Genomic DNA, 27019 nt, shown 5'->3' on the forward strand with positions numbered 1-27019 from the left:
AAAATAATAGATGTCGTCGATAGTGCCATCAATTTTTTGCCAACTCTAAATCACAGATAATTTTCTACTCGCTGCGCAGAATATTGAGAACAAATACATAATAGGTTTACCAACAAAAACAAAGAAATTGAATATTATTAACAGCTGCGTACAATCAGTCTTATTATGGTCCAATAGCGCTGAGCTTACAATAGGAAAAGTCTATTTTGCTTTACAAACTAATAACTTTTTTTTTGCAACTATCAGATAATATTTTATTACATTGTTCGATCAATTAGAAATAACGTGCAAACAATTAAAAAAGATAAACGCTGCAGTCTCAAGTGGGATTGCAGCCACAAGAGATGTACTTATATGAAACTACATATGTAAGAAGATAACAAGGAAACTAATTAGAGATAAGGGTTATACCATGATAATTTACTATTAAAAGATTGGGCAATTACAGTTCTCAATTACACGTAGTCTTTACTAATTTGAAAGCCACAAAAACCATACCACATAACATGAAGTATTGTTAGTGCCATCGCCGAATCTTCTTCTCAGCGAGTTACGGATCTTATGTGTTATTTCTTTCATTACAGTTAGTAGTTTGATTGCCTTTTTTGCCCTGCTAGCCGTTGTCTTGGCTTGCGATCCTGATGGCAACAATGAACCCGTCTGCACTAATGACAACTTAAATGTTCCCGTTCGCAATTTCTGGGATCCTACTGCATACTGGGTGTGTAAGTCGGCTGATGCTAAACCTGAATTGGTACGTTGTCCAGATGGTAATTGGTTTGACTCTGTTAAAGTTGAATGTGTTCGATGGAGCAAATGGAAATGGGTAAATTTTTGCCCAGAAAACTAAAGAATTTTTTCGAAAATGGATTATGAAAATATTTTTTTTAAATAAATTTATATGAAGAATCATAAAGCATGCAAAAAGTTTGAGTTTATTTTTTTCTTTGAAGATCTAAGACGATAATAGATAAGAGAGTATTTTAAAGACGTCAATGATCGCGTGTGTCAGCTGGAAAAATTCTCAGATGATGTCTCGCTTATGATCGGTTATATAAAGAATACTAGCAAGAATACTAACTCCGCCTAGGCACCTCACGCATTCTAGCCGGTCCCAAGCCCGGATAAAGGAGGAGGGAAAATCGATCAATCCCAAATGGTTTCAGAAGACTGGGCGTCTTGGGAAGTAGGAGGATTACGCACATCTGTCCTCTGAAAGATCGACCTCATACATGGTCTCTCGCCATCACCCCAAGTAGGTTGGCTTTGTGTTGATAACCCAATCTCGTAAAAAATACTCAATCAATGAAACGTCAACAAATGAAATTAGAACATCCCCCCATACGACGACGACTTTTGGCTTTAAACAACGGATAATGATTGGAACATGGAACGTTCGTACTCTTTCCGAAACATCCGGACTAAATCAAGTACGAAATGAGATGACAAATTACAACATTGACATCCTAGGCCTGAGCGGGTAGAGATGGTTGAGGAGCGATGTCACAAATATGGCCTCGGGTCACCAATTCCTGCACTCGGGTCATAATAATCTTCGAATTAACGGCGTGGGCCTACTACAATCTCCAAATGCCAGAATAGCTCTCATTCAACATATCTCGATTTCTGACCGCCTAATTTCTGCCCGGGTTCGAACAAATTTCCAAAACATCACTGTCCTACAGGTCTATGCTCCCACCGACCCTGATGATGAGGAAAACAAAAGAATGTTCTACGACCAACTTGAGAACACTTTATCATCTATCCCTGGAGGTGACATAAAAATTCATATCGGCAACTTCAACGCGAATGTTGGTAATAACAACTGCAACCTCAAAAATGTAATGGCAACCACGGTCTTGGACCAACCAGAAACGACAATGGAGACAGGCTAATAGACCTATGTGCCAGACACCACCTATTCATTGGCGGAACTAAGTTCCCACATAAAGATATACACAAATACACATGAGAGTCCCCTGACAACCTGCACATGCAACCAGATCGACCACATAATTGTGAGCAAAGTTTTCCTTGGTTGTTTGCTGGACGTAAAAACACGCCGAGGTGCTGATTTTGATAGCGATCACCATCTTCTTGCAGGCAGTTTAAAACTACGTCCCGCCGCCATCCACACCACCAAGAAAAAAACCAGATACAACATAAAGAAACTGCAAAATCCACAAATAGCTGTACAATACAAAAATGCAGTAGCACAATACTTAAATTCCCCTCGCAGAAAGCACACTTGGTCAAATATACAAGATGTGTGCTGCCAAAGTGCGAACCAAATACTCGGCACCCATAAGCGCAGCCACAAGCCATGGTTATCTGACGAAACCTTCCAGGATCAACCGAAACAAGATCAACCGAAGTAAATCTGCTACTGATAAAATAAATGCCCGAAACTTATACCGCCAAAGTTACATATATGGCAAGGAGAGATAGAGAAGCTTATTATAGTAGCATCGCAGAATCAGAAGAAATCGCATTATCAATGGGTAATATAAGAGATGTACATGCTGCTATTAAACAGCTGAGTGGCAAACAGACATACTCAAAGATGGAAATGGCAATGATCTCACCAATACAAAGGAGCAACTGCTACGCTGGCGTGATTTCTTCTCCGCACCGAGCTCTGTCGCAGTCTCCACCGATGCGCAGGGTTACGCCTGGAATGAAAATAGGCGCACGCCTAGAAGAGAAATCTCCACTGCCACACCTAATTTTCGAGAAGTACTTCAAACATTATCCAAACTGAAGAACTCTAAAGCGCCGGGCCCAGATGGCATACCTGCAGAATTACTGAAATACGGTGGCGAACCCATTGCAAAAGCTCTCACGTCAATAATTAAAAGTATCTGGGAGCATGAGACTATTCCAAGTTGTTGGAAGGAGGGAGTAGTCGTAACAATGCCAAAAAAGGGATATCTGAGACTATGCAGTAATTGGGGAGGCATCACCTTATTAAATGTGGTCAATAAAATTCTTGCGTCGATAATTGTGCAACGCATTTCCCCTGCCTTGGATAACATACTAAGGAAAGAGCAAGCAGGCTTTAGACCAGGGAGATCCTGTACCGACCACATTAACACAGTACGCATAATCATCGAGCAGTTTATACCTTCTTTTTGTGGACTTTCAGCGAGCTTTCGACACAGTATCAAGACCAGCACTATGGGATGCACTGAGCCCCAAGGGAATCCCAGATAAAATTATAAGCCTCATTTGCGAATTATATACAGATGCGAAATCCAGAGTTCGTTTTAAAGGCGAAGAAAGCCTGCCCTTCGAACTACACTCAGGGGTGAAGCAAGGATGTGTCCTTTCGCCCACACTGTTTCTCCTACTACTGGATTGTGTACTAGAACAAACCAACATCGAGGCTCCACTGGGAATACGTTGGTCCGTAAACGACTTTCTTCATGACGTCGACTACGCTGACGACATCTGCCTTTTTGCACATCGTTTCTCCGATATCGAACAAAAGTTAGAGCGACTGTCAGCTATTGCGAATTATGTTGGCCTGAAGATAAATGCGAAGAAAACCAAACTAATGCGGATCGGTTCTAATAACACAGCTCAGTTATCGCTCCATGGGCAGCTCATCGAAGATGTCGATCGCTTCTCTTACCTAGGAAGCACAATCTGCAAAGACGGAGGTTCAAATGCGGATATTACCGACAGAATCAACAAAGCCCGGACAGCTTTCCACTCTCTACACAAAATCTGGAGAGCAAACAACATATCAACAAAAACAAAGCTCAACATTTTCAATAGCTGTGTCAAATCTGTTCTTTTGTATGGTTGCAGTACCTAAAGTACAACACAGGTCTCTCTTAGGAAGATTCAAGCCTTTTACAATAGATGCCTGAAACAAATCCTACGAATCTTTTGGCCTAACTGGGTAACTAATGAGCAACTTTACGTGATGGCGAACTGCAATCCAATAGAACATGAAATCCGCAGACGCAAATGGACATGGATTGGGCACATTTTGAGGAAACCTCCTAGTGAAATCTCAAGACAAGCTCTAGATTGGAACCAACAAGGCCATCGAAATCCTGGCAGGCCTCGAAATACATGGATCCGTGTTGTGAAGAAGGAATATCTCTTCTGCAATCTTTCCTAGAACCAAGCAAACATTCTAGCTAACGATCGACATAGACGGAGAGAATTTGTTGACGCCCTATGTTCCTCGAGAACTTTTATATAATTTACAAGTTTATTTTAAACTCTGTAACTTTTTATAAATAAAGGAAGAATACTGGCATTTAGTCGACGAACATATGGCTGTATTACACCATATGCCTTTTCACATGTATGTTGTCATTTGGGTATACTAATATACAGACCAGCTGATGTCATACATGTGAAAAACATATGGTGTAATATAGCCATTAGTGTTAGTACCTACGTACTCTTAATATATCTACCAGATATAGATCAGGTCCGAATATAGACTATATGTGTCCACTCCTTCGGGTACCTCCCACACAAAAATTAGTGATAACTTCACTTTAAGATATGCAGTTGAATCCCTTTAATTTTTTTAAGCAACATGCATTCGCTGCCTCCATTACGAAGGTACATTTTTTTTCAGGGGTAGGTACTTACTGTTTAGAGAAAACAGTCCGAAAGATGTTAAAACCCCCTATGGAACCAAATGTAGTGGCTGGAGACACGATAACTCTAGAACTGATCAACCGATTTGGTCCAAAATTTGGGCTTCGTCATATTTTCTCCAAACTTAGTTTCAGTTCGAAAATGGTCAATACCGGTCCAATATTTAAAAATGTCATTAAAATGGTATGTACGATATCTATTGAACGGCGGCAACAAATTTGGTCCAAACATTAGATCTCCTAATATTTTGTCAACATTTAATTTAACTTCTAAAATGACCCATATCGGTTCTCTCCTTAGGGTACCTCCCTCACAAAAGTTCAACATTTGTGTCTAAATTAAGTTTAGGGTCTGTTCGAAGATCATTTGGAAATGTATGCCGATGTTGTTCGTTGTTTTCCTGTTTTAGCGATATTATGTTTTCCGTGGACCAGTCCTTGCTTCCTGGCATACTGGTCCAAAAGTTATACGATGACCAACTAAAATGGCTAGTTGGCGCGACTTCTATTGAAAAAATATGACACCCAAAATAAGAGCCACTTCCATAATGGACTAATTCGGTCCATTCCTTCAAGTATCTCCTTCGCAACACTTTTGAACCTAATCCACATTTTTGTCGGCAAGTTCAAATGTCCAAAAAGGTCACACAATTCTGATAAGACGCTAAATACATTCGATTTATCAGTAGAGGAAAGTTTCCATTCATATAGACTGAGGGTATATCTCTGTCGTCAAAGCCAACTGATACTTTCTTACTTGTTCTTTATTCTTTTACCAAAAATGACCCTAACCTTTATTCAAACGTTGATTGTGTTTTCGGCTTTAAGCGTGAAAGTAAAACGTAAAAAAATAAGCAAAAAAAATCTTTGAGTTTCGGTCTTAAGAACTAACTGTTTTCAAGATTTTTTTCAATAGGCTGCCAGTAGTATTTGCTACAAATCCGTAGACCAACTATTTGGCGGGGAACACTATGATCGTTCGAAATATTAGGAAAAAACTATCTAAACAATATAAAATCTCAGGGAAAGAAACGTGACGTTGTAAAATCTATTCCGCTTTATAAACAATTCAAGATTTTTTGCAATATATTCCCAGTTGCATTTGATTACAAGTCCATAGGCCCACTACCTATCTGCTAATGCTTTACATTGTTGGAACTATCAGAAGAAAAATAAAGTATCTAAGAAATTAAGACGACAACGGAGCAATCTTAGGTGGCATTGTAAAGAAGCGAACAACATAAGTTGGCAACAAGAAAGAAATGCAGTTACATCAAACGTGCATTGACGTTCGATGTTAAAATTTACAAAACTAATTTAAGATAAGATAAGGTTTACACATTGAAAATTTACTATAAATAAGCTAGGGTAAAGCTGGTAACGTCATAAGTTCTTAAGTAAAAGTAAGGTCTTTACTTATAACATAAAACCATACCACACAACATGAAATATTGTAGGTGTAACCGCATCAACTTTTTCCCAAGGTGTCACCAATCTAATGTTTTATTTCTTTAATTACAGTTAGTTGTCTGATTGCCTTTTTCACCCTGCTAGCCATTGTCTTAGCTTGTGATCCTGACAACAACAATGAACCAGTCTGCGCTAATGACAATTTGAGTGTTCCCGTTCGCAATTTCTGGGATCCTACTGGCTACTGGGTGTGTAAATCGGCTGGTGCTGCAGCCGAATTGGTACGTTGTCCAGATGCTCATTTGTTTGACTCGGCTAAAGCTGCTTGTGTTCCATGGAACGAATGGAAATGGGTTGATCCTTGTCCAGAAAGTTAAATGGAGTTTTATCGAAGATGGATTATAAAAAGAAATCTTAAAATATATTGATATAAAGAATTCGAGTATGCAAGATGGTTGAGTTTATATTTCTTTGAAAAATTAAGACGACGTTAGATATGTCGAACACTTACATAGGTTAAATTGGTTAAAAGGCGCAGTCTACATAGAAAGGACTGAGAAAGTATTTTCCAGGAAATACGTCAAAAACGCCACGTTTGTCGGATTCTTCACTCTGAATAATTCACATGGTAGACAATTGAATTGCCAAATTAAGTGAGTGTTCAAGTCGACGCTCAGGGAAACTGAGAATTTGCTTGATAGTAGATGACTTTACAGAACAGAAACAGAACAGGAATCGACCGTTTATATCTTCGAAAGCGAGCCAAATCCAACGAAAGCTGTTTATGTAAAAAGCACTTCGAAGTAAATAATCGCCTGCTTCTTCGGCAAAACTGACCGTGTGGCGACTACGGCTTTAGAAATGTAGGACGGTTATTTCTCAGTGCTACACTACAATCTGTTTGCCAGAAGTCTTCTGAGAAATTCGAAAAAACGAACATGAGAAGACGTATCAGTCTACATCATGACAATGCGAGCCCTCACACATCGATTCAAAGCAGCGCCTTTTTGATTGGACAAAACGTGGAATTGATGGGTCATACGCCGTACACACGCAGAGAAAAAATATTTTTCGCTTTTGTTGGAACAAAAATATATGTTTTGGTTCCAAAAATGTATTTGTTTTGTTCAAACATTGTAATCCAAATCCAAAAATACCATCTTTTGTTCCAAACATAGAAAACAAAAACAACTTTCGAATTTCCGCAATATTGTTAAAATCGTTAACAATACCGATTGTAGGAACTATCATAATCTAATTTTGTTTACAAAAAGTATTGTCAATACAGAAAACCAGCCCAGAAATTTTTGATTTGAGTGCATATACTTCTCATATACACTTTTCGCATAACTTGGATATAAATGTCGCGTATAATATTGCAATCATTGATGAACACAATACATGGTTTGCTGCATTGGCTGACAACAAAGACAAACAAAAAGCCACAAGAACCCACCACAACATAAGGAATAATTAAACACCATAACAAACATGAAAAGGAAAGAAGAATGAAACAAAACGGAAACAAATAAAAACAAGAGTCTCACAAGTACATACACACAAAAACAAAGGTAAAGGCAGCATGTCATACAAACACACCACAACTCACCAAAATTGTTTTTTCAACACGGCATCGAATAGCGAGAGAAGAGAAACAAATTTTCGAAGAAAAGAGAGAAATATTGTTCAGTTGACACAAACTATTTTTGGATTTACAATACTACATGAGGAATCCAACAATATGTTAACAATACATATTTTGCTCTTGGAATATTGTTGGATCAAACACATTTTTTTCTCTGCGTGCAGCCGTGACTGGGGATCCAATGACTTTATTTGATTCCAGCATATCAAGGAAAAGGCGTTGTCAACGATTTTCGTAGCCAGAAGATGCTGTAAAAGCGTTCAAAAATCATGTTTTGGAGGTGTTTAAATCGGAGTGGAAAAAGGGATTCAACAATTGGTTTGAGCGCATGAAATAGCGCATAAATCATGCTAGAGACTACTTAAGAAAACAATAAAACTATTTTTGATGGTATATATTAGTGTTTTCATTGTTAGGCCAGATAGTTATCGTTCAGCCCTCGTAGCAATATGAACCAACAAAATCTGTATACCTTAAGTTTACTTAATACCCTAGACAGACGGCAGAGTTAATTTGCATTAAAAATTCCTTAATTTGAATTAACTTTTTACCCTGACAGACGATAGTTTCTGCATTTATGAAACAGCTGTTTGTGTTGTTTGTTTGTACCCAGCAGACCATTTCATAAAGTTTTACAAAAGTTCGCCAAAATATGTGAAACAAATATACTTTCAACCATTGACTTTTTCACCACGATAATGCAAAAATAAATTTAATTTATTCGCGATATTTTTGAGTCTTTTTAATATTAAAAAATGTCGCAAAAATCTCTAAAGGAACATTTGAAGAAGATATTATTTTCGATAGAATTGGTATGGTGGGTAATGAAATGCTTGTGAAAATAAAAATTTTAAAAATAGACTTGATAGAAGGCGCGAAAAACGATTAGCTGCTATTCTATTCGGGAAAGACCACTACTTATTTGAAAGAAACGCGAAAATTTCTGATTTGTTTTCGTTTTTTATTTTCTTAAATATGGAAATTTGACAAAAGACAATTGAATGCTCTCTCTCCTACATGAATATGGGCTCTCTTTTACAGCATTGCCATATTGAAATACCTAAATTCAGTTTAAATTTCCTTTGATTTTGTGCATTGGATGATTTGAAATTTCCTTGGTTTTGGTGCAACAAACTCTCAGGTGCATTTAAAATTTTAAAAGAAACACAAAACTCATTTTAAATTATCTGACACTTATTTTTGAAGTAAACTTGTAAGAATAAGAAAAATGTTTATCTGTCCGATACCGACCAAGATTTAACTACCGAAATTTTATAATAATGGGCCAAAATCTGGTACAATCAACGTGTATTACATCCCAGCAAAACTTTGAAATAAAAAATGCAGTGCAATTACCAGAGCAAGTGCCAGTCAACTGCAACGTTTTACGAGAATTCACTCCTGAATTCGAAGACAGTTAGTCTATTTTGAACGTAAATTCCCCGTGTGTTTTCTCACGCTCTCCTTTAAGTTGAAACGGCAGAGAAACAAAGCTCACGGGGAATTTACTTTCAGAATAAAGCCGAAAATTTATCCAACGTTTTAGTCAAGTTGGGCGCCATTTCTGATAAAATAATAAAGAAAAATTCTATCTATGTTGCCCTTATTCCATTTATTCTTTTATGAAATGAAATGACGCCCAACTTTACTGAAACGTTGGATGGTTTTACGGCTTAAGTCTGATTGTGTAAACAAGGGAAGGCTGTATGGACGTTCCCTAGGAACACTAGGATAAGAAGCGAATGCTAGGCAAGTTCGTTCATGATCTGTTTCCTCTTAGAGTATGTTTACATTAGAGCTTTTTTATTTATTGTTGTCTTATTGGTACGAAGGTCATTCTTTGAAAGAAAGTTTTAATTGAATGAATTAATTGAGCTACCATAACTTAAGGAGTTTGCTATCATGACCTAAGGAGTTATTTGTCACATAATATTAGTATTAAGCGCAAATGTAAAGTTAGTATTAGAGTGGTTTCAGTGAAACAATGTCATGAAATTAGGAGATCTTAGATCGAGTTCCCCTCTACAGCAATTTCGTTATTTTTCTAAAGTCTTTTAAACTTTTTTTCTTTAAACTTTTTTCTTCGTGTTGAATCCGAAGAACGACTTCCTTTATGATGTATACTTCGCTGATGACAACAAAGTTAGCTTTAAGATGAATACAAAAAATGGCAACCTGGGACCGCTTTCTACTCTCTGCACAAAATCTGGAGAGCAGATAATACATCATACATAAAAACCAAGTGGCTCATTAAGTGAAAGCACACACAACACTACAAAAAATAAACAATTGTAATTTTATTTGTTGTTCTTTCGTTTGTGTACGCTTTTCTTTATTTGCTTGGAGTCCCAGCAAACCAATCGTACCGACATCGTAACTAAATCGGAACAAAAATCGGACGCTACGTCCGATGTCGGACCCGAAATCCTAACGATATCTTAACGAAAGTTGTATGAAGTGGTTGACATAATCTCGAAATCTGAACTATTTCCACTCCGAAAAATCGTTAAGAAATCGGAACGAAATCTAAACGATCTTGCTTCCGAAATTGTTCAGACATCCGACATTTGGTTTGCAGGGATGTTATGTGTGCTTTTGCGTATTCTTCTAACCATGGTACAATAAGAAAGGTAGATGCATCGGCGAATTGCTACAACAAAGCAACTTTTTTTGTAATGTAAACTGTCAAAATTTTCGCCAAATGGTCTCTTGTTGTCTCTTTTTATCGCTTGTGTTTGTCTATAAAGTGTAGACATGCTATCTCTTACTTACCGAATCATATGGTTTTTCGTTTTGATTTTTCATGGCGAATTCATAGTTTCTTGACGTTTTAGATTCGATCAGCTGGGCTGAGGCATCTAACTTTCTAATTGTACCATGCTTCTAACGTTTGAAAATCAGTGTTAGAAAATTATCTTTTCTCTCACTCTCTCGGAGAGTATGAGACAATCGGTTGAATTACAAGGGTTGAAAACAACACTTGATGTGCGATGAGCAACAAAGTAAAACAGAAAATGTTATTGCGTATTCAAAACTACTTGGCAAAGCATTTTTAATTAATTTATTTTTTGAGTAGCTAGCCCAGCGTCGCCCGTAATATTTCCATCAATACTACAGCATATGTGTATGCATGGGTGAAAAAACAACAACCACATGATATTCATCGTTTGTTTATTTACACGTACACTGTACGTGAGAGAGAGAAGCAAATGCAAAAACAACTCAGTGGGCGCCCTCACTATACTTCTTTGCAAAGACAGCGCGACCCTGAGCTAGCCACACTTGTATATATTTTGAGAGTGGTAAGCAATACTTGCATTTATTTTTTAGAGTGGCAAGCCGCACGCACATACACTTGTTTTTTAGCATGTGGCTCATGAGTGTCAGAATCAGCTACTTACGCATTTCTCTGATGTTTAGCTTGTATGGGAGAGAGCGACAAAAATATTTCTAATGAAGATATCGATCGGAAACTTTTACCGTAAACTCGTAGTGACTAGAAGATTATTTTCCCCAAAAATCATGATTGGTCCAATTTTAGGTATAGACGCCCATAACGGTAGTTTTTTATTATTTTCAAGTCCAAAATCTTGAGGACATATGGAAACAATTCAAGGATACCCCACAAGAAGCTGCCACAGAAACATGCGGCAAAGTCTATAGCGGAGGAAGGTGTGTTAAATCCACCAAATGGTGGAATGAGGAGGTAAAATTGGCAGTACAACAAGAATAGGTGGAAAAAATACCTGGCCACCAAAAATGCAGATATGTAGATCCCATGGCACAATAATACAGGTACAACGGCAAAAACAGCTGATTATCGCACTAGTTGTCAAAATGCATTATCGTGAATGGTAGGCCAATACAAGCATCAAAAAATATATCATGGTAGAATAAGAAGGTGTTACATCAAATCATACCAAACGTCAAATTTGTTCACAATAACGCATTGCTTGTTTATCTTCTGTATGTGATTTTATTCACGATAATGTATTTTGACAACTAGTGTGATAATCAGCTGTTTTTGCCGTTGTACCTGTATTATTGTGCCATGGATTATACATATGTAAAAGGTCTAGTCAGAACAGCAAAACAAAGGACATGGGGGCAATTTGGTCATACTCTGGAAACAAACTTCAAAAAAATCAGAAATTACTCCACAGAATGAACTCAATGAAGCGTTACTGAAAGTGAAACTTGAAAAGGCTGCAGGGCATGACGGAATAGCTCCTGAAATGCTGAAATATATGGCAGAGATGGGAAAGATCCCCCTTCTCAGCATAATAAAAACCTGCTGGAATACGGCTTCGACACCACGGGACTGGGAAATAGCCGTTATAGCACCAATATTGAAAAAAAGGCGACAACAGACTATGTGAAAACCACAGAAGAACTTCACTTTTAAGTGTTCCGGGAAAAATCCCGGATACTAACAAATCGATTCCGAGAACGCGTGGAACATCTACTAGAAGACGAACAATGCGGATTTAGACCAAACCGTTAAACTACAGATGCTATATTCACCGTACAGCAAATAGTGGAAAAGTCAATAGAGTACAATAAAGAACTACACGTGTGCTTTATAGACCTAGAAAAAGCATTTGATAGCGTCCGATGGGAAGAAATTTGGACCGCACTAAGGAAAAGGGTGTCGACGAAGAGCTTCTAATAAGAATAAGAAGTTTTTATAAAAACTGCAGGAATTATTTATTTACATATTGTTACGAATGTAAAATGTAAATTTGAATTGTAACGTAAAGTTTTTATTACGCAGTTACTTTATTTAAGCAACAACAACTACCATATAGAATTCTCTTCATCACTCTAGATCTTACTTTACCTTTTATTAATGTGCTTTTGTTTGTTTTGTCATAATCATGTAATTATCGTTTAGTTTGCTACTTCTTTATTTCTTGCATTTGTTTGTTGTTGTAATTACGTCATTAGTGTGCTTGTCCACTTGTATTGATCTTCGCCCAAGTATGTGAGTATGGTTGTTCGCTTAGTGCGAATGTGCGTCTGTGTGTTCGATGCACAGATTCGAGGTGTTGCCAGACGTGTTCTAGAGGATTCTTGAACGAGGGAATTTTTAGATAAATTCAGGTGGAACAAGCAACGGCGAGTTAGTTGTGTTTTAAGCGTTGAACTGAACAGATCGGTTAAAGAAGAGCTGCGTGCTTACTAGAGACAAGCTGTGTGCTTAGTAATTAAAGTCGGTTCCGAATAAGTGTAATAAAGTAAATAAAGCATTGTAGAAACGTAATCTGAAACGAACCCTGTTTTATTTGGTACAAATCGTATTGGAGAATAAAACAACGTCTACACGGAGATTAGTTAAATCTAATTCCGTAACAATATTTTATTTATTTATTTGGTTTCCCACACAACAACAACAAGTGTTATAAATTACAGTGTGGGTTTTTTAGTTTTACAAACAGTAGTAATGGATAGTAACAAAGTAACAATAATAAATTAATTTATAAAATTGATATGATTTAGATATTTGTTTTTATAGTTTGTAACAAGATATACAGATATAGGTTTGTGATGAATTGTCCTTGTTCGAACAACCTGTATAGAGTGGTTTTGAAAATCTTAGCATTGCCAATGACTTGTGTGTTGTTTGATTGCATTTATAAAGAAATGACAATCAGAGAATTTGCCGATATGTCGTGGAATGATAAATTTATTCCCTCTATTAGATTGTGCGAGACGCAAGTTGTCATAAAGCTATCCTGGTTTCATGGTGTATACGATTTTGTGTAGGAAAGTTAGAACTTTGATTTTTAGAAGATTTTCAAATGTTACATCAAATAGTTTGTGAGAACATGTCGTTATGTTGTCCTGTCGTCGAAGGTAAAACACGTATCTTATAATGGCATTAAATGCAACTTGCAATCACTGTTGGCTCTTCTTATCTCATATAACAGATGAGGCACGAGATATGATTTTGCTAGGAGCATTCTTATGTGCAATGGTGTGAACATTTGAGTTACGTAGAGAGTTCGGAGCATTCCAAAAACTCTTCCCGTCGCTATATTTATGTGGGTTTTCCAAGTCAAGCGATCATTAAATATTAATTCAAGATTTTTGACTTCGTTGGCGATGTTTATTTCCTGGTTGTTAATTTTAATTGCATGAGGCCTTTCCGATAGTGTGATTGCAGACTTACTTATTATCAAACATTTAGTTTTTGAGGGGTTGAGGAAGAGACCATTGTTACTTGCCTAAGCATGAACATGGCTCAAGTCTCCGTTGAACAATGCAATGTCGGTTTTGGGGCAACTCATGTATAGCTGCACATCATCTGCGTAAACGTGGAATTTGAAATGGACAATACGGTCTTGCAAATCTTGTAAGTACATTGAAAAGAAAAACAGTGGTCCGAGAATTGAGCCTTGAGGGACGTCTGTTATAAGATGCATCGCTCGGGAAACTTTTTGTTTAACCACAACAGATTGCGTTCTCAAATTTAAGTAGGAGTCTACTAAGCAAATAGCCGTGTTGATGAAATGAAATTAATGATAACAAGTAAAAAAGCGTTAAGTTCGGCCGGGCCGAACTTTTCATACCCTCCACCGTAAAATATTCTGAACTAAAATGGAATAATTAGTTTTCATTCCTGTCCCCAACTTTAAGTGGGTACGTTAAAATGTCTGATGTTGACAATTTTTGGTGGGCTAGAAATTGGGAGGTACCGTTATATAGGGGTTACAATAAAACATGGACCTATGTTGACAGTTTTTGATGGGAGCCTTTAATGTCAAATAACTCCTAATTCGGTTAAAAATTGTAGCTAGAATCTTCAAAATACCGAAAATCGTTACATAACGTGGGAACTTAAAATGTCCTTAAAAGCTAGTTCGGAGGTATGTGGGCTATACGAAAATATTGACTTAAATGAACAATTCTTGTTGCAGACTTTTTGTTGGCTTTTAAATTTAAAATTACAGAATGTTCGTCCAAAAAATAAAGCTAAGGTACGGAAAATCGGGAGGTTTGTTGTGGGGCTATACCAAAACATGGACCTAGGTTGGTTAAACATTTTGAGTAAAATCCTCAAAGTACCGAAAATCGGGAAGTATCGTTATATGGGGCTATGTTGAAAGTTATTGATGCAGATGTGTGGTGACCACTACAACCTTCAAATGTCAAATTACAGTTCGGTTAAAAATTTAAGCTAAAATTGCAAAATTACTTCAAATTGGGTGGCACCGTTATATGGGAGCTATATCCGAACATGGACCTATGTTGACAATTTTTGATGGAGAGGTGTTGTGAGCACTAAAAACTTCAAATGTCAAATTACTGCTAGTTCGGTTTAATATTGTAGTGAAAATCATCAAATTACTGAAAATCGGGAGGTACCGTTTTATGGGGGCTTTATCAATTCATCGACCTTTCTTGACAATTTTTGGTGGAGAGGTGTGGTGAAAATGTCAAATGTTTAAATTACAGGTAAAATTCTCAAAATATCGAAAATCGGGAGGTACCGTTATATGGGGCTATACCAAAACATGGACCTATGTTCATAATTTTTTTGAATATAAGTTTTTTTGGTCACAAAGGACCCTAAATATCAAATTATAGCTAATTAGGTCTAGAAATGTGACTTAAAACGTCAAAATACCTGATATCAGGCGGCAACGTTATATGGGGGCTATTCCAAAACATGGACCTATGTCCACTAGTAATATCAATTTCTTGACATTTAATAACCCTAAATGTCAATTTATAGCTAAATCGGTCTGAAAATGTAGCTAAAAACGTCAAAATACCGTAAATCGGGGGGTACCGTTATATGGGGCTATACCAAAATATGTACCTATGTTCAAAATTTTTTCGAAGGTAAGTTTTTTTGTCACTAAGAACCCTAAATATCAAATTATAGCTAAATCGGTCTGAAAATGTAGCTAAAAACGTCAAAATACCTGAAATAGGTCGGTTACGTTATATGGGGGCTATACCAAAACATGGACCTATGTCCACTAGTTTTTTTATATAAGTTTATTGGCACTTAAGAACCCTAACTGTGAAATTATAGCATAATCGGTCTGAAAATGTAGCTAAAAACGTCAAAATACCGTAAATCGGGGGTTACCGTTATATGGGGGCTATACCAAAACGTGGACCTATGTCCACAACTTTTGTTATATAAGTTTATTGACACTTAAGAACTCTAAATGTCAAATTATTGCTAAATCGGTCTGAAAATGTAGCTAAAAACGTCAAAATACCGTAAATCGGGGGGTACCGTTATATGGGGGCTATACCAAAACGTGGACCTATGTCCACAACTTTTGTTATATAAGTTTATTGGCACTTAAGAACCCTAAATGTCAAATTATAGCTAAATCGGTCTGAAAATGTAGCTAAAAACGTCAAAATACCGTAAATCGGGGGTTACCGTTATATGGGGGCTATACCAAAACGTGGACCGATATAGCCCATCATCGAACTTGACCTGCCTGCAAACAAAAGACGCATTTTCCCAAAATTTCAGCGTTCTATCTCTATTTTTGTGGATGCTAGAGTGATTACCACAGACGGACGGACGGACGGACGGACGGACGTGCACAGATCGACTCAGAATTTTACCCTGATCAAGAATATATATACTTTATAGGGTCGCAAATGAGTATTTCAATGCGTTACAAACGGAAAAACAAACTTAATATACCCTCCATACTATGGTGGAGGGTATAATAAGTTGTTGGTGTTGGAGCAGCTTCTACAAGTACATGTAAATCCTTATTTTATTGATTCGGCTCTGCCTAGCTCCAAGCTCAGAAAGGACGCCACTTGAATTGGATTAGTCCAAAGAGAGAGAGAGAGAGAGGAGTTGAGTCAGTCGGGTTTGCTGGGCAGTTAAACAGGTGCTGCGTAGTATGCGGACCGGTGCCACATGCTGGGCAGATATTCCGCGTGCCATCAATCCTGGCCCAGTAAGAATTGAGGCGGCTGCACCAACCAGATCTAAGTTGCGCCAACACGACTCTCGTTTGTCTTGGCAGCTGCTGTTCTTCCGCTGCCACGGGTGGTGGATGATCTTCGAGGACTATATTCACACTGTAGGCTGCCAGAGCCTCTACAACCGCATCAGTATGAATGTCTCTTAAACCTGCCTGGTATGCACGTTGATCTAGAGGTTCTCTTTTATATCTTTGGACCTCTCTCTCTAGATCTCTATAATCCTCCCTAACTCGCCTGGGAGGTTCAGGCATATCCACCAGATGGTGATTTGGGTGTTCTTGCCTATAGCATCCAAGCAAGTACTGCATCGTCAACATCCTGTTGTGACGACTCACAGGAAGGATCTTTGCCTCCTCATGTGAATGGTCCGCTGCAGACATGAGGTGGCACCCTGTAGCTGTTCTCAGGACAGCATTCTGACAGATTTGTAGTTTATCCCATTGCGTATCACTTACGTTAGCAAATAAAGCTGGCGCCGCATAGCTTACCACAGATCGACCTATCGCGTTTTATGTGGTTAACAAGGTTTCTTTATCCGCACCCCAAATGCTGCCGGCTAGGGACATGAGGACCTTGTTCCTGTTTCTCAGCTTATCGCAGATAACTGTAGTATGCTGGGACGAGGGAGCTTCATTTGCGCCATCCATGTGGTGAACAGTGTGGCTGTTGACTTAGTGGTGGGTATTTTCATATTCCTTGCGTGGAAAAACTCTATAAGATCAATGAGATAGGCATTTAGCCTTTCACAAACGTTACCGATATTGGGACCTGACGCGATGAGTGTACAATCATCCGCGTACGTAATTAACTCAATGCCGTCGGGAGGGCGTGGAATTGCAGAGAGGTAGAGGTTCAACAGTTCCGGAAATATCACCCCTCCTTGGGGAACTCCCTGCTTCACTCAACGGGGTTTGGACTTCCTGTCTCTGAATTCCACGTATGACTGGCGACCACACAAATAGTTGATGACCCAGCGTTTTAGACAAGGCCGGAGGGTAGTATTCTCGATATCCTCGAACAGCCTAGCAGGGCTGACCGTATCAAACGCTTTGGTCAGATCCAATGCTACCGTCACTGTTCTGTGACATGGTTTGTCTTGGTTGAGTCCTCGTCCAATATATGTGGAAATGGCGTGCAGTGCTGTTGTGGTACTGTGCTGCTTCCGGAACCCGTGTTGATGATCGGCAACTGGATAACATGTTCTGATGCTGGGGAGAAGTAATGCCTCGAGTATCTTTGCTACTGGTGATAGAAATCGGCCTGTACGACTCACCTTTACTGGCATCTTTGCCAGGTTTCAGCAGCGGGACCACCCTGCCCATCCTCCAGGCATCGGGAACTATTAGGGTGGCTAGCGATAAGTTGAGGACCTTACTTAAATACTCGACTCCTGGGTCATCCAGCTGTTTTAGCATCACCATAGAAATTCCGTCAGGTCCCAGCGCTTTGGATGACTTTGCGCCTCGGATAACATCTGCAACATCATCCATCGTAAATTGTGGCGGTTCTTCTTCGGCTGGAAGAGATCGCAAACGACGCAAAACACTTCTCTTCGCCCGGGGTGCTCGATAAATTGTCGGCAGAAATAGCCAGCGCACCTCTTCGGATCTGTCAAAGCCACGCCGTTAAACGTGACAGATGTCCGATCATCTCTCCTACCAGGGTTCGATAGCGCCTTAACCGTTGTCCACAATTTATTACAGCCGGCTCCAATGTTGCAGCACTTCAGATGTTCTAGCCACTTTTTCCGCTTGTGTTCACTGACTAATCTATTGACTTCAATTGTCAGTTCCCTGACTCTGGGGTAGTTAGTGTTCGTACGGCGAAGCTCATCACGCTCATTAGCTAATCCCGTCAGGCGAACTGTGGCAGTCTCCTCTAATCCTGGTGGGTGCGTCCTCGTTCGCAGTTCAGAATGTGGAGCTATCTATTAGCTCAGCCAGATCTGTACCTCACTGGTCATTCCCTAGAGCTGAATGCCATAACTCGTGATGTGCATTGAAATCCCTAGGACAAGCCGGTTATCACCTCGCACCAGAGGTCTGATGTTAGGCAAATAACGCGGGGCACAGCTATTGACCGGCGGGATGTACACATTCAGCAGTTCTATCTCGGCGGATCCACACCTTACCGCTACCCCCATACACTCCAAGTATGGGTCCCAAGAGTCTAGCTCAGGCGAGATAGGTCTGTACTGGACAGACTGGTGCAGTAGGAATGCAAGCCCTCCACCCCCAGTTCTCGTTGTATTCATCACAACTCCAAAGACTGCAGTTGTTGCACAGCTTCGTTTCCTGGATCGCCGCGACCATAATATTTCTCCGACTCATGAAGTCCACGATCTCATCGATCTTGGTTCGAAGACCATCGCAGTCCCGCTTGCGCGATGGGCTAGTTCGGCATCGGAAACTCGCCGATTCTCAGCGTTACAGTAACTAGTTCCACTTCTGAGCCCTCACAGTGCAATCAACTGTAAACTTTAACATTGGGATGTCATAGGAGGTAACCAATTGACACTCTATGCATTACCTGTAGGTGGTATTGTACTAGTTCTAGGTTTACAGTCATATACCAGTTTATTTATAAAAAAAGTGGTGGGAAATAGTCACAACTGACGCTTCGTCGTTTACTTGGGTGTCAATTGGTTCCCTTCGCATTACTTATGGGTCAATTGTGAACTAGTACCACTTACCTCTAGTTTAGGCCTATTTAAATTGCGACACTTGGAATTGCTAGCGGATAGAGAGAAGAAGAGTGCGATTTGCATATTTCCTTCGTATTCCTTTTTTTATACCAGAACAATATGAATAATATGTACGAAGATATTCAGTCCATCAACACTAGCTTCTGTTATTGGATGCTTCATTTATAGTCGCAACTGACGCCTCAGCGTTTACTTGAGGATAAAAAGGTGACAATTGGTTCCCTTCGCATTACTTATGGGCCAATTGTGAACTAGTAATGATTAGAACTAGTTCTGGACTACTTAAATTGCGACAATTGGAATTTTCGTCGCAAGCGGGAGTTAAACTGCAAGAATGTTACATCCTCAGGAACTGGCAACACGCGGTGTTAATGGCTGCTGCTGATACTGCTGTCTGGGAGATTGCGGGGGAGTTTCATAATCCGATGATGTTGATGATGAAGACTCCTGGGGTTCATATTGGCGCAGCACGAGGCAACATAAACCCTGTCGTAATACTCCCTCAGGTAGGTGAAGCCTGAACAGATCCTGAAATGCACCCATCCTTGGCACCCGTTGCATCTCATTGACACCGACCTATGGTGGATGAGACGTTGACAAACGGTGCAGAACCATGACCCGGGGTTACTCTCAATCCCGGCACCGACCGAAAGAATCCGGAGCAGGCATTCCGGGACATGCCGCTCCCAAAATAAAAATAAAGACGAACACGAACAAGTAGTTGCTGAGGTGAAGGCCCCTGGCCGAGAAGATGGTTCCTCGGGTCAATCCGGTACATAGAACCGGCCGTTGAATTATGTCAGAGTACGCAACTCAAAATTAAGAGAATTCTGCAACAATACCGGTGTAAACAAGGCGACATATTGAGCTCATACCTCTTTATCACACTTATGGACGACATTCTTAAAGAATGCAAAAGCAAACTTAACCCTTTACACTTAGGACACGAGAGAATGAGCCCAGTCCGGATAGCCACTCAGACGCAGACGCTGATGATCTTGTGCTCTTAGAAAGTTCCGTAGGAGATCTTCAGACAAATCTGAATATACTTAATTGAGAATTGGACAGAAGAAGCCTGCGTATAAGAAAGTCTAAAACAGAAACTATGGTCATTGCAAGACAACCACAAAGCCACTCAATAACGTTAGGTCAAACGCAGCTAAAACAAGTTCATGAATTCAAATACCTTGGCGTAATAATTAGCGACGATGGAAAGCCAGAGAACAGCTGCCACCGGAAAATTATACAATGCAATAAATAGAAACTTCATATGAAGACCGGCATATATGTACATAGCTTTTCGACAGCGATCGAAACTATAGTTTGCCAGCTCTACCTAATACCATAGACAGACGGCAGCAATAATTTGCAATAAGATCTGCATTTCATTTTATAGGCCGTTTAGATATGACATCATTAGCTGGATTTAGCGCATTATTAGGTTTTATTTGACAAATCTGGCCAAAATAAAAAAAAACATTTTTTTTTTATAAAATAAAATCGAAACAAAATGCAAAAACAACAACACCGATTACTTGAAAACGTCCAAAAACCCTTCACTAAACATTCACAAAACTTCGAGTAGGATCAGTATAATGAAAACTGAATACCGCTCGGCAACTTTCGGCAGACGAGATAATTTTTTTCCAGGAGTGGAATTCTGTAACTCATTTTTTGAGTTACCGACAAAAATCAGTCAAATTAAAGAGTAAAATAATGAATGAAAAGTATCAATAAAAGTTGACAGCACTGTTGTCAACTGTTGGCTGTTAACTTACCGAAAAAATTCGTTAATTATCGAAATTATAAACAGAATGTAAAAATATAAAAACTAATTATTGTATTGTATATATATTCGTTGTCGTTGCCAGATTAATAAAAATTACCCCTGAAGATGTTGGAAAATCCCAACGAAACGCCGGGTAGAAAAATGAAATAAATAGTCTTTATTTTTATTGATTAACGAAAACCTTATAGCCCGATAAGACGAAGTCTTAAAACATAATAAATAAAAACTTGAAAGGTCGAGAAACTTTAAATCAAATAAGCATTTTAATTCTATGGATATTTATCGGTAACTCGAAAAATGAGTTACAGAATTCCACTAAAGAGCTAGACACTTCCACGAACATTTACATAAATAAAAATAACGTGAGGATACAAGGTACTAAAAGACTATTTTTTAACAACATTAAATAAAAAAACACCCAAAAATACGTTCAAAAGGGATCATTTTTACTACAAAATAAACATAAAGCATTATGATGTCATCAATTATAAACAATAATAATACCATTAACTTCCATTTCTTACTACACATAGTAATTTTGCACAGTACTTTTCTGTCATATCATTTGTAAACTGTCACTACGTTAATGGCAATTTCAAAGTCTCAATTTCTTCAAATGGAAATGTTGACTTCTGTTGCTCTGCTTTAGCAAATACCGTTAGGAGTTGTAAAAAGAACGCCGGAATACTAAAATATGATGTGTCTACGAACGATTTGAAGAGTTACTACCATAATTTGTAGAAAACTATTAGAAAAAAAGAAACTATCTAAACAATTAAAAAGATAACAGCTGCAATCTTAAGTGGCATTGTAAAGAAGCGAACAATAGATGTTGGTAACCAGAAGAGATGCAGTTACATCAAAAGTGCATTGACTTTCGATGTTAAAATTTACAAGACTAATAAAAAACTATTTTAAGATAAGATAAAGTTTGCACATTGAGAATTTACTATAAATAAGCTAGAGTAACGCAGTTAAAGTCATAAGTTCTTAATTACAAGTAAAGACTACTAAAAACAAAAAACATGAAATATTGTAGGTGCCAAATATTCCCCCAAGGAGTCACGGATCTAATGTGTTATTTCTTTCATTACAGTTAGTTTTTTGATTGCCTTTTTTGCCCTGCTAGCCATTGTCTTGGCGTGTGATCCTGATAGCAACAATGCACCCGTCTGCTCTAATAACAATTTAAATGTTCCCGTTCGCAATTTCTGGGATCCTACTGGCTATTGGGTGTGTAAGTCGGCTGGTGCTGCAGCTGAATTGGTACGTTGTCCAGATGCTCATTTGTTTGACTCGGCTAAAGCTGCATGTGTTCCATGGAACGAATGGAAATGGGTTGATCCTTGTCCAGAAAATTAAAGGGATTCTTTTTTTCGAAGATGGATTATAAAAAAAGAAATCTTGAAATATATTGATCTGAAGATTGAAAGCATGCATATTAGTAGAGTTTATTTTTGTTTGAAGAACGAAGACGTGTTTGAAGAATTCAGATATGACGAATAATTAGGGTGCACTACATAGAAGGTGTTGTCTGCACAGAAATGGACCGAAAAAGTCTATTCCTGGGTTCTCTTGGAAATACATCCAAAAACGCCACACCAAACTGAATGTTCAAGTCTATGCTCAGGGCAACTGAGAATCGCATCCTTAGTAAACTTTATAATGCCTGATTTAGACTATTCGTAAATCCTCCACTGGATTTAATAAATCCAGTACAAATCTTTCGGCATTTATATACATATGTATATCTTGTGGAGGATTTAAATGGCAGTCAGCTGATTTTTGTTTACGTATACATACACAACAGCAAACAAAATATTACATGCATTCTTTTGCCATAGCCACTACCCAGCAAAAGGTTTGCCTCCAAAGAGGCAGTTAAATCATATATACAAGTGATCTGGAAGCCATCAAATTATGCATTTTCACTCATGATTTTTACAAGAGCGTGACTACTGAAAGAGGCACTCCATTGCACTGCATTTTAGCTGACCCTTTGGCATTGCATTTTAACTAACCCTTTGGGGTAGAATAGGATGCAGTTACATTAACTCAAATTATGAAAATTCTTCATTGAATTCAATCGCAAACATGCGTGTTTCCTCCGCTCTCTATTTAATCCAAGCTGAATTGTTTTTGCTTCATCTGCTATATGGGTTTGATATTGTCTTCCCATCACCAGTTACAATTTCGAAATGTACTCCAACAGCACTCTATTGGGAAATTTTCTTCTCGTGAGTTACCGGAAAAATGTTCACAAACTAAATATTTTTTAGTTTGTATTAACAACTTTTTGGAAATCTTAACACGCTTATCTCTTTTTGGAAAATGTATGCCGCTGCCTGTAGAGATATACAAACTGATTTATGTACTTGTAGGGATCTCTAACAACTACTAATAAAATGTAGCGAACGGAGTGCCTGTTTCACGACTCCGTTTGGACTGCATCCGGATGCTGTAAAATTGTGAGGAATTGGAGTGCCTTTTTCACGACTCCGTTGAACTGCATCCGGATGTTGTTAAAATGTCACAATTGGATGTGATTCTTTGGATTGCATCCAAATGCGGTTAAAATGTGAGTACTGGAGTGCCTTTTTCACGACTCCGTTTGAACTGCATCAAAACATACCGTGAAAGAACTAGTCCACATTGCACTACTTCCAATTTATTTTGCTGGGTATAGACGTTTGCGGATCTGTGAACAAATATGGATACTTAAAACAAATATTAAATAACTTTTTATTCAATTATTTCCGGTTTTTGTATGGTAAATCTGGTAGATTATGGCCGGATTTAGCAAATAAAAGTAGATAATGCGGTAAATCCTTTTAAATGGGCTCATATCTAAATGGCCTATAAGAGTCATCTTGAAAAATTCTCAAATCATGTCTGTTTTATAGGCCATTTAGATATGACCTCATTAGCCGGATTTAGCACATTATCCTCGTATTGAGTGGATTTGTTTTAAACTCTGTTTTTTGCAACATGTTGCTAGAAAATACAAAAAGTTGCAAGCTGGCACAATAAACAAGATAGATGCATCGGTGAACTGTTACAACCAATGATGATCCAAAAGGCGAATTCAGAACGTAGTCTTCATTTGCCGTCAAATTTTTTTGCGAAACGGTAAAATATTCTTCCCGAAGCGGTTTTCGCAGATATTCTTTATAGAAGAGAAATATTTGTTATTTATTTTTGATTTAAAATATGTTTTGACAGCAAATGAAGACATCAGTTGGTATTATTAGCTGTGTCTTTTTACGTGATAATTAGTAACAATTATTATATTTAGTAATAATTTTGACAGTTGTACAAAGGAAAAGTTGCTGAAAAAAATGTCAGCAACATTTAGTAAGTAAAAAAAACACCTCTATTGTATCACCTTCTTTCATGCACCATGGTTACAACACAAATAATTTAAAATGTCGACATTTGTAAACAAGGCGAAAAAAATAGATTTCCTTTGATATAGAAAGTTGATTTTAATCAACCAAGACTAATATTTACGATGTCTAAACGATAAAATAATTCATTATTTGCTCATTAGTTAGCATTAGTAGCATGATGTGCTAACATTTTTAATATTAAACAACAAATCTGTAATTTGCCGTTTGTTTTTTTTTTGAGACGATTCAATTTACAACAATATTTTTGACGTCTCAAATTCGATCAGATGGGCTGATGCATCTACCTTGGTAATTGTGCTATGAACACAAATCAGCTGACTGCCATTTAAATCCTCCAAAGGTATATCTAAATACAATGAGATTTGTACTGGATACATTAAATCGAGTTGAGGATTTATGGCTAGTCTAAATCAGCTATTATAGGTCATTTAGATATGACCTCATTAGTCTGATTTAGCGCATTATTTGCTAAATCCGGCGATAATCTACCAGATTTCCTATACAAAAATAAATCCTCGTATACAACTCTGTTTTTTGCAACATGTTGCTAGATTTACAAAAATTTGCAGGCTGGCACAAGAAAGAGGATGCATCGGTGAATTGCTACAACAAACATAATTTTAAATGTCAGAATTTGTAAATAATACGAAAAAATTAAATTTGCTTTGATCAACCAGGACTAATATTTACGATGTCTAAACGATAAAATTGGAACATGGAATGTTCGAAGTCTTTATGAGCTTGGTAAACTGGACAACACCATAAGCGAAATGAAACGGCCACAAATGGATATATTGGGTATAAGTGAGACATGGTGGTCTGAATGCTCAGAGCTCCTTTCTGAGAATACAAAGGTTTATCATTCAGGCAATGTTGGCGGAATCAACAGAAAGGGTGTTGCTATCTTAGTTAAACATAATATTGCACCCAGTGTGGCAGGATATTTCCCGATTTCGGATAAAGTGATGATGATCAAAATATCCGGAAAACTGGTTAACTTGAACATAATACATGTTTATGCACCCACATGTGATGGCGACAATGAGGAGGTAGAACAATTTTACAGTGATGTGGAAAAAGTATTGACAATGACAAAACCCGATGATATCATGGGATTTTAATGCGAAAGTTGGAACAACTGATGTTACATGTAAATTTGGATTAGGCCAACGTAACGAAAGAGGAGAAAGGCTAATCCAATTTTGCCAAGAACACAAGTTTAAAATTAGTAACACTATGTTTAGTCTCCATTCGAGACGATTATATACTTGGAAGTCGCCACAAGACAACAATAATAACATAGTCAGAAATAAAATTGACTACATATTGTTACGGAATTAGATTTAACTAATCTCTGTATAGCCGTTGTTTTATTCCCCAATACAATTTGTACCAAATAAAACAGGGTTCGTTTTAGATTACGTTTCTACAATGCTTGATTTACTTTATTACACTTATTCGGAACCGACTTTAATTACTAAGCACACAGATTGTCTCTAGTTAGCACGCAGCGATTCTATAACCCATCTGTTCAGTTCAACGCTTAAAACACAACCCACTCGTCATTGCTAGTTCCACCTGTGACAACTCATATGCAAAAACATATGGTGTAAAGTACCCATAAGCGAACAACCAGACTCACATACATGGGCGAAGATCAATACAAGTGGACAAACACACTAATGACGTAATTACAACAACAAACAAATGCAAGAAATAAAGAAGTAGCAAACTAAACGATAATTACATGATTATGGCAAAACAAACAAAAGCACATTAACAAAAGGTAAAGTAAGAACTAAAATGATGAAGAGCATTCTACATGGTAGTTGTTGTTGCTTAAATAAAGTAACTGCGTAATAAAAACTTTACGTTACAATTAAAATTTTTAAATTAACGGAAATTGAACTAATTTAACTAAAACCTGTCAGTTACATTCGTAACAATATTAATAAATAAGCGATATTCTTCGTGTGTGAGTAGATGTTCCACATATCCTGGTGCTGACGTTCCCTCGGATCACATCCTTCTAATCCTTCCAACTTTGAAAGGCTTAGCGACACTTCTACGTGGCAGACAATGAAAAATCAAATAAACGACAACCTAAACATCGTTGGCAATAACATTAAACAGCAATGGAACACTTTAAAAGAATCCATCAACAACGTGTCGAAAGTTGTATTAGGTACAACAACAACTAGACGTAAGAAGAACGACTGGATAACTGAAGAAATACGTGCACTTCTCGAAGAACGAAGCAAATATAAGAATATTAACTTTGAAAAATATTGGGAATTGAATCAAGAAATTAAAACTGCAACCCGTGCCGCAAAAAATGCACAAATAAATAAACAAGTAATGCCAGGAAATTGAAAGATTACAACTTCTTCACGACGATTTCAATCTCAACAAAAAAATGAAAGAGGCATCCGGTATTTACCCAAAAAGAACGTCCACATTTAA

At 37.9% G+C, this 27019-nt stretch overlaps 5 protein-coding genes across 7 annotated transcripts in view; 3 read left to right on the forward strand and 2 right to left on the reverse strand.

Annotated features, from left to right (window-relative positions):
- Nucleotides 1–21834, reverse strand: part of LOC141399977 (uncharacterized) — a 36152-nt gene extending 14318 nt beyond the window's left edge. Inside the window, exon 1 of the mRNA XM_073979369.1 lies at nucleotides 21651–21834. The gene's annotated coding sequence lies outside the window, so the exon portion shown is untranslated. The remainder of the gene's footprint in view (nucleotides 1–21650) is intronic.
- Nucleotides 1–27019, reverse strand: part of Vsx2 (Visual system homeobox 2) — a 459366-nt gene that overhangs the window by 60541 nt on the left and 371806 nt on the right. The window lies entirely within an intron of this gene.
- On the forward strand, nucleotides 444–921 carry LOC141399973 (uncharacterized). Its single transcript, XM_073979365.1, has 2 exons — nucleotides 444–516; nucleotides 585–921. The coding sequence occupies exons 1-2, from the start codon at nucleotides 507–509 to the stop codon at nucleotides 848–850; spliced, it is 276 nt and encodes a 91-aa protein (XP_073835466.1). The 5' UTR covers nucleotides 444–506; the 3' UTR covers nucleotides 851–921.
- On the forward strand, nucleotides 6018–6485 carry LOC141399972 (uncharacterized). The gene is made up of 2 exons (XM_073979364.1): nucleotides 6018–6078; nucleotides 6147–6485. The coding sequence occupies exons 1-2, from the start codon at nucleotides 6069–6071 to the stop codon at nucleotides 6410–6412; spliced, it is 276 nt and encodes a 91-aa protein (XP_073835465.1). The 5' UTR covers nucleotides 6018–6068; the 3' UTR covers nucleotides 6413–6485.
- LOC141399970 (uncharacterized) lies at nucleotides 22102–22585 on the forward strand. The gene is made up of 2 exons (XM_073979361.1): nucleotides 22102–22181; nucleotides 22243–22585. Exons 1-2 carry the CDS (start codon nucleotides 22172–22174, stop codon nucleotides 22506–22508), a joined length of 276 nt encoding a protein of 91 aa, XP_073835462.1. The 5' UTR covers nucleotides 22102–22171; the 3' UTR covers nucleotides 22509–22585.

The sequence above is a fragment of the Musca autumnalis genome, unplaced genomic scaffold (genome assembly GCF_047663935.1).
Source record: "Musca autumnalis isolate F117 unplaced genomic scaffold, ASM4766393v1 scaffold_3, whole genome shotgun sequence".
Lineage (NCBI taxonomy): Eukaryota > Metazoa > Arthropoda > Insecta > Diptera > Muscidae > Musca > Musca autumnalis.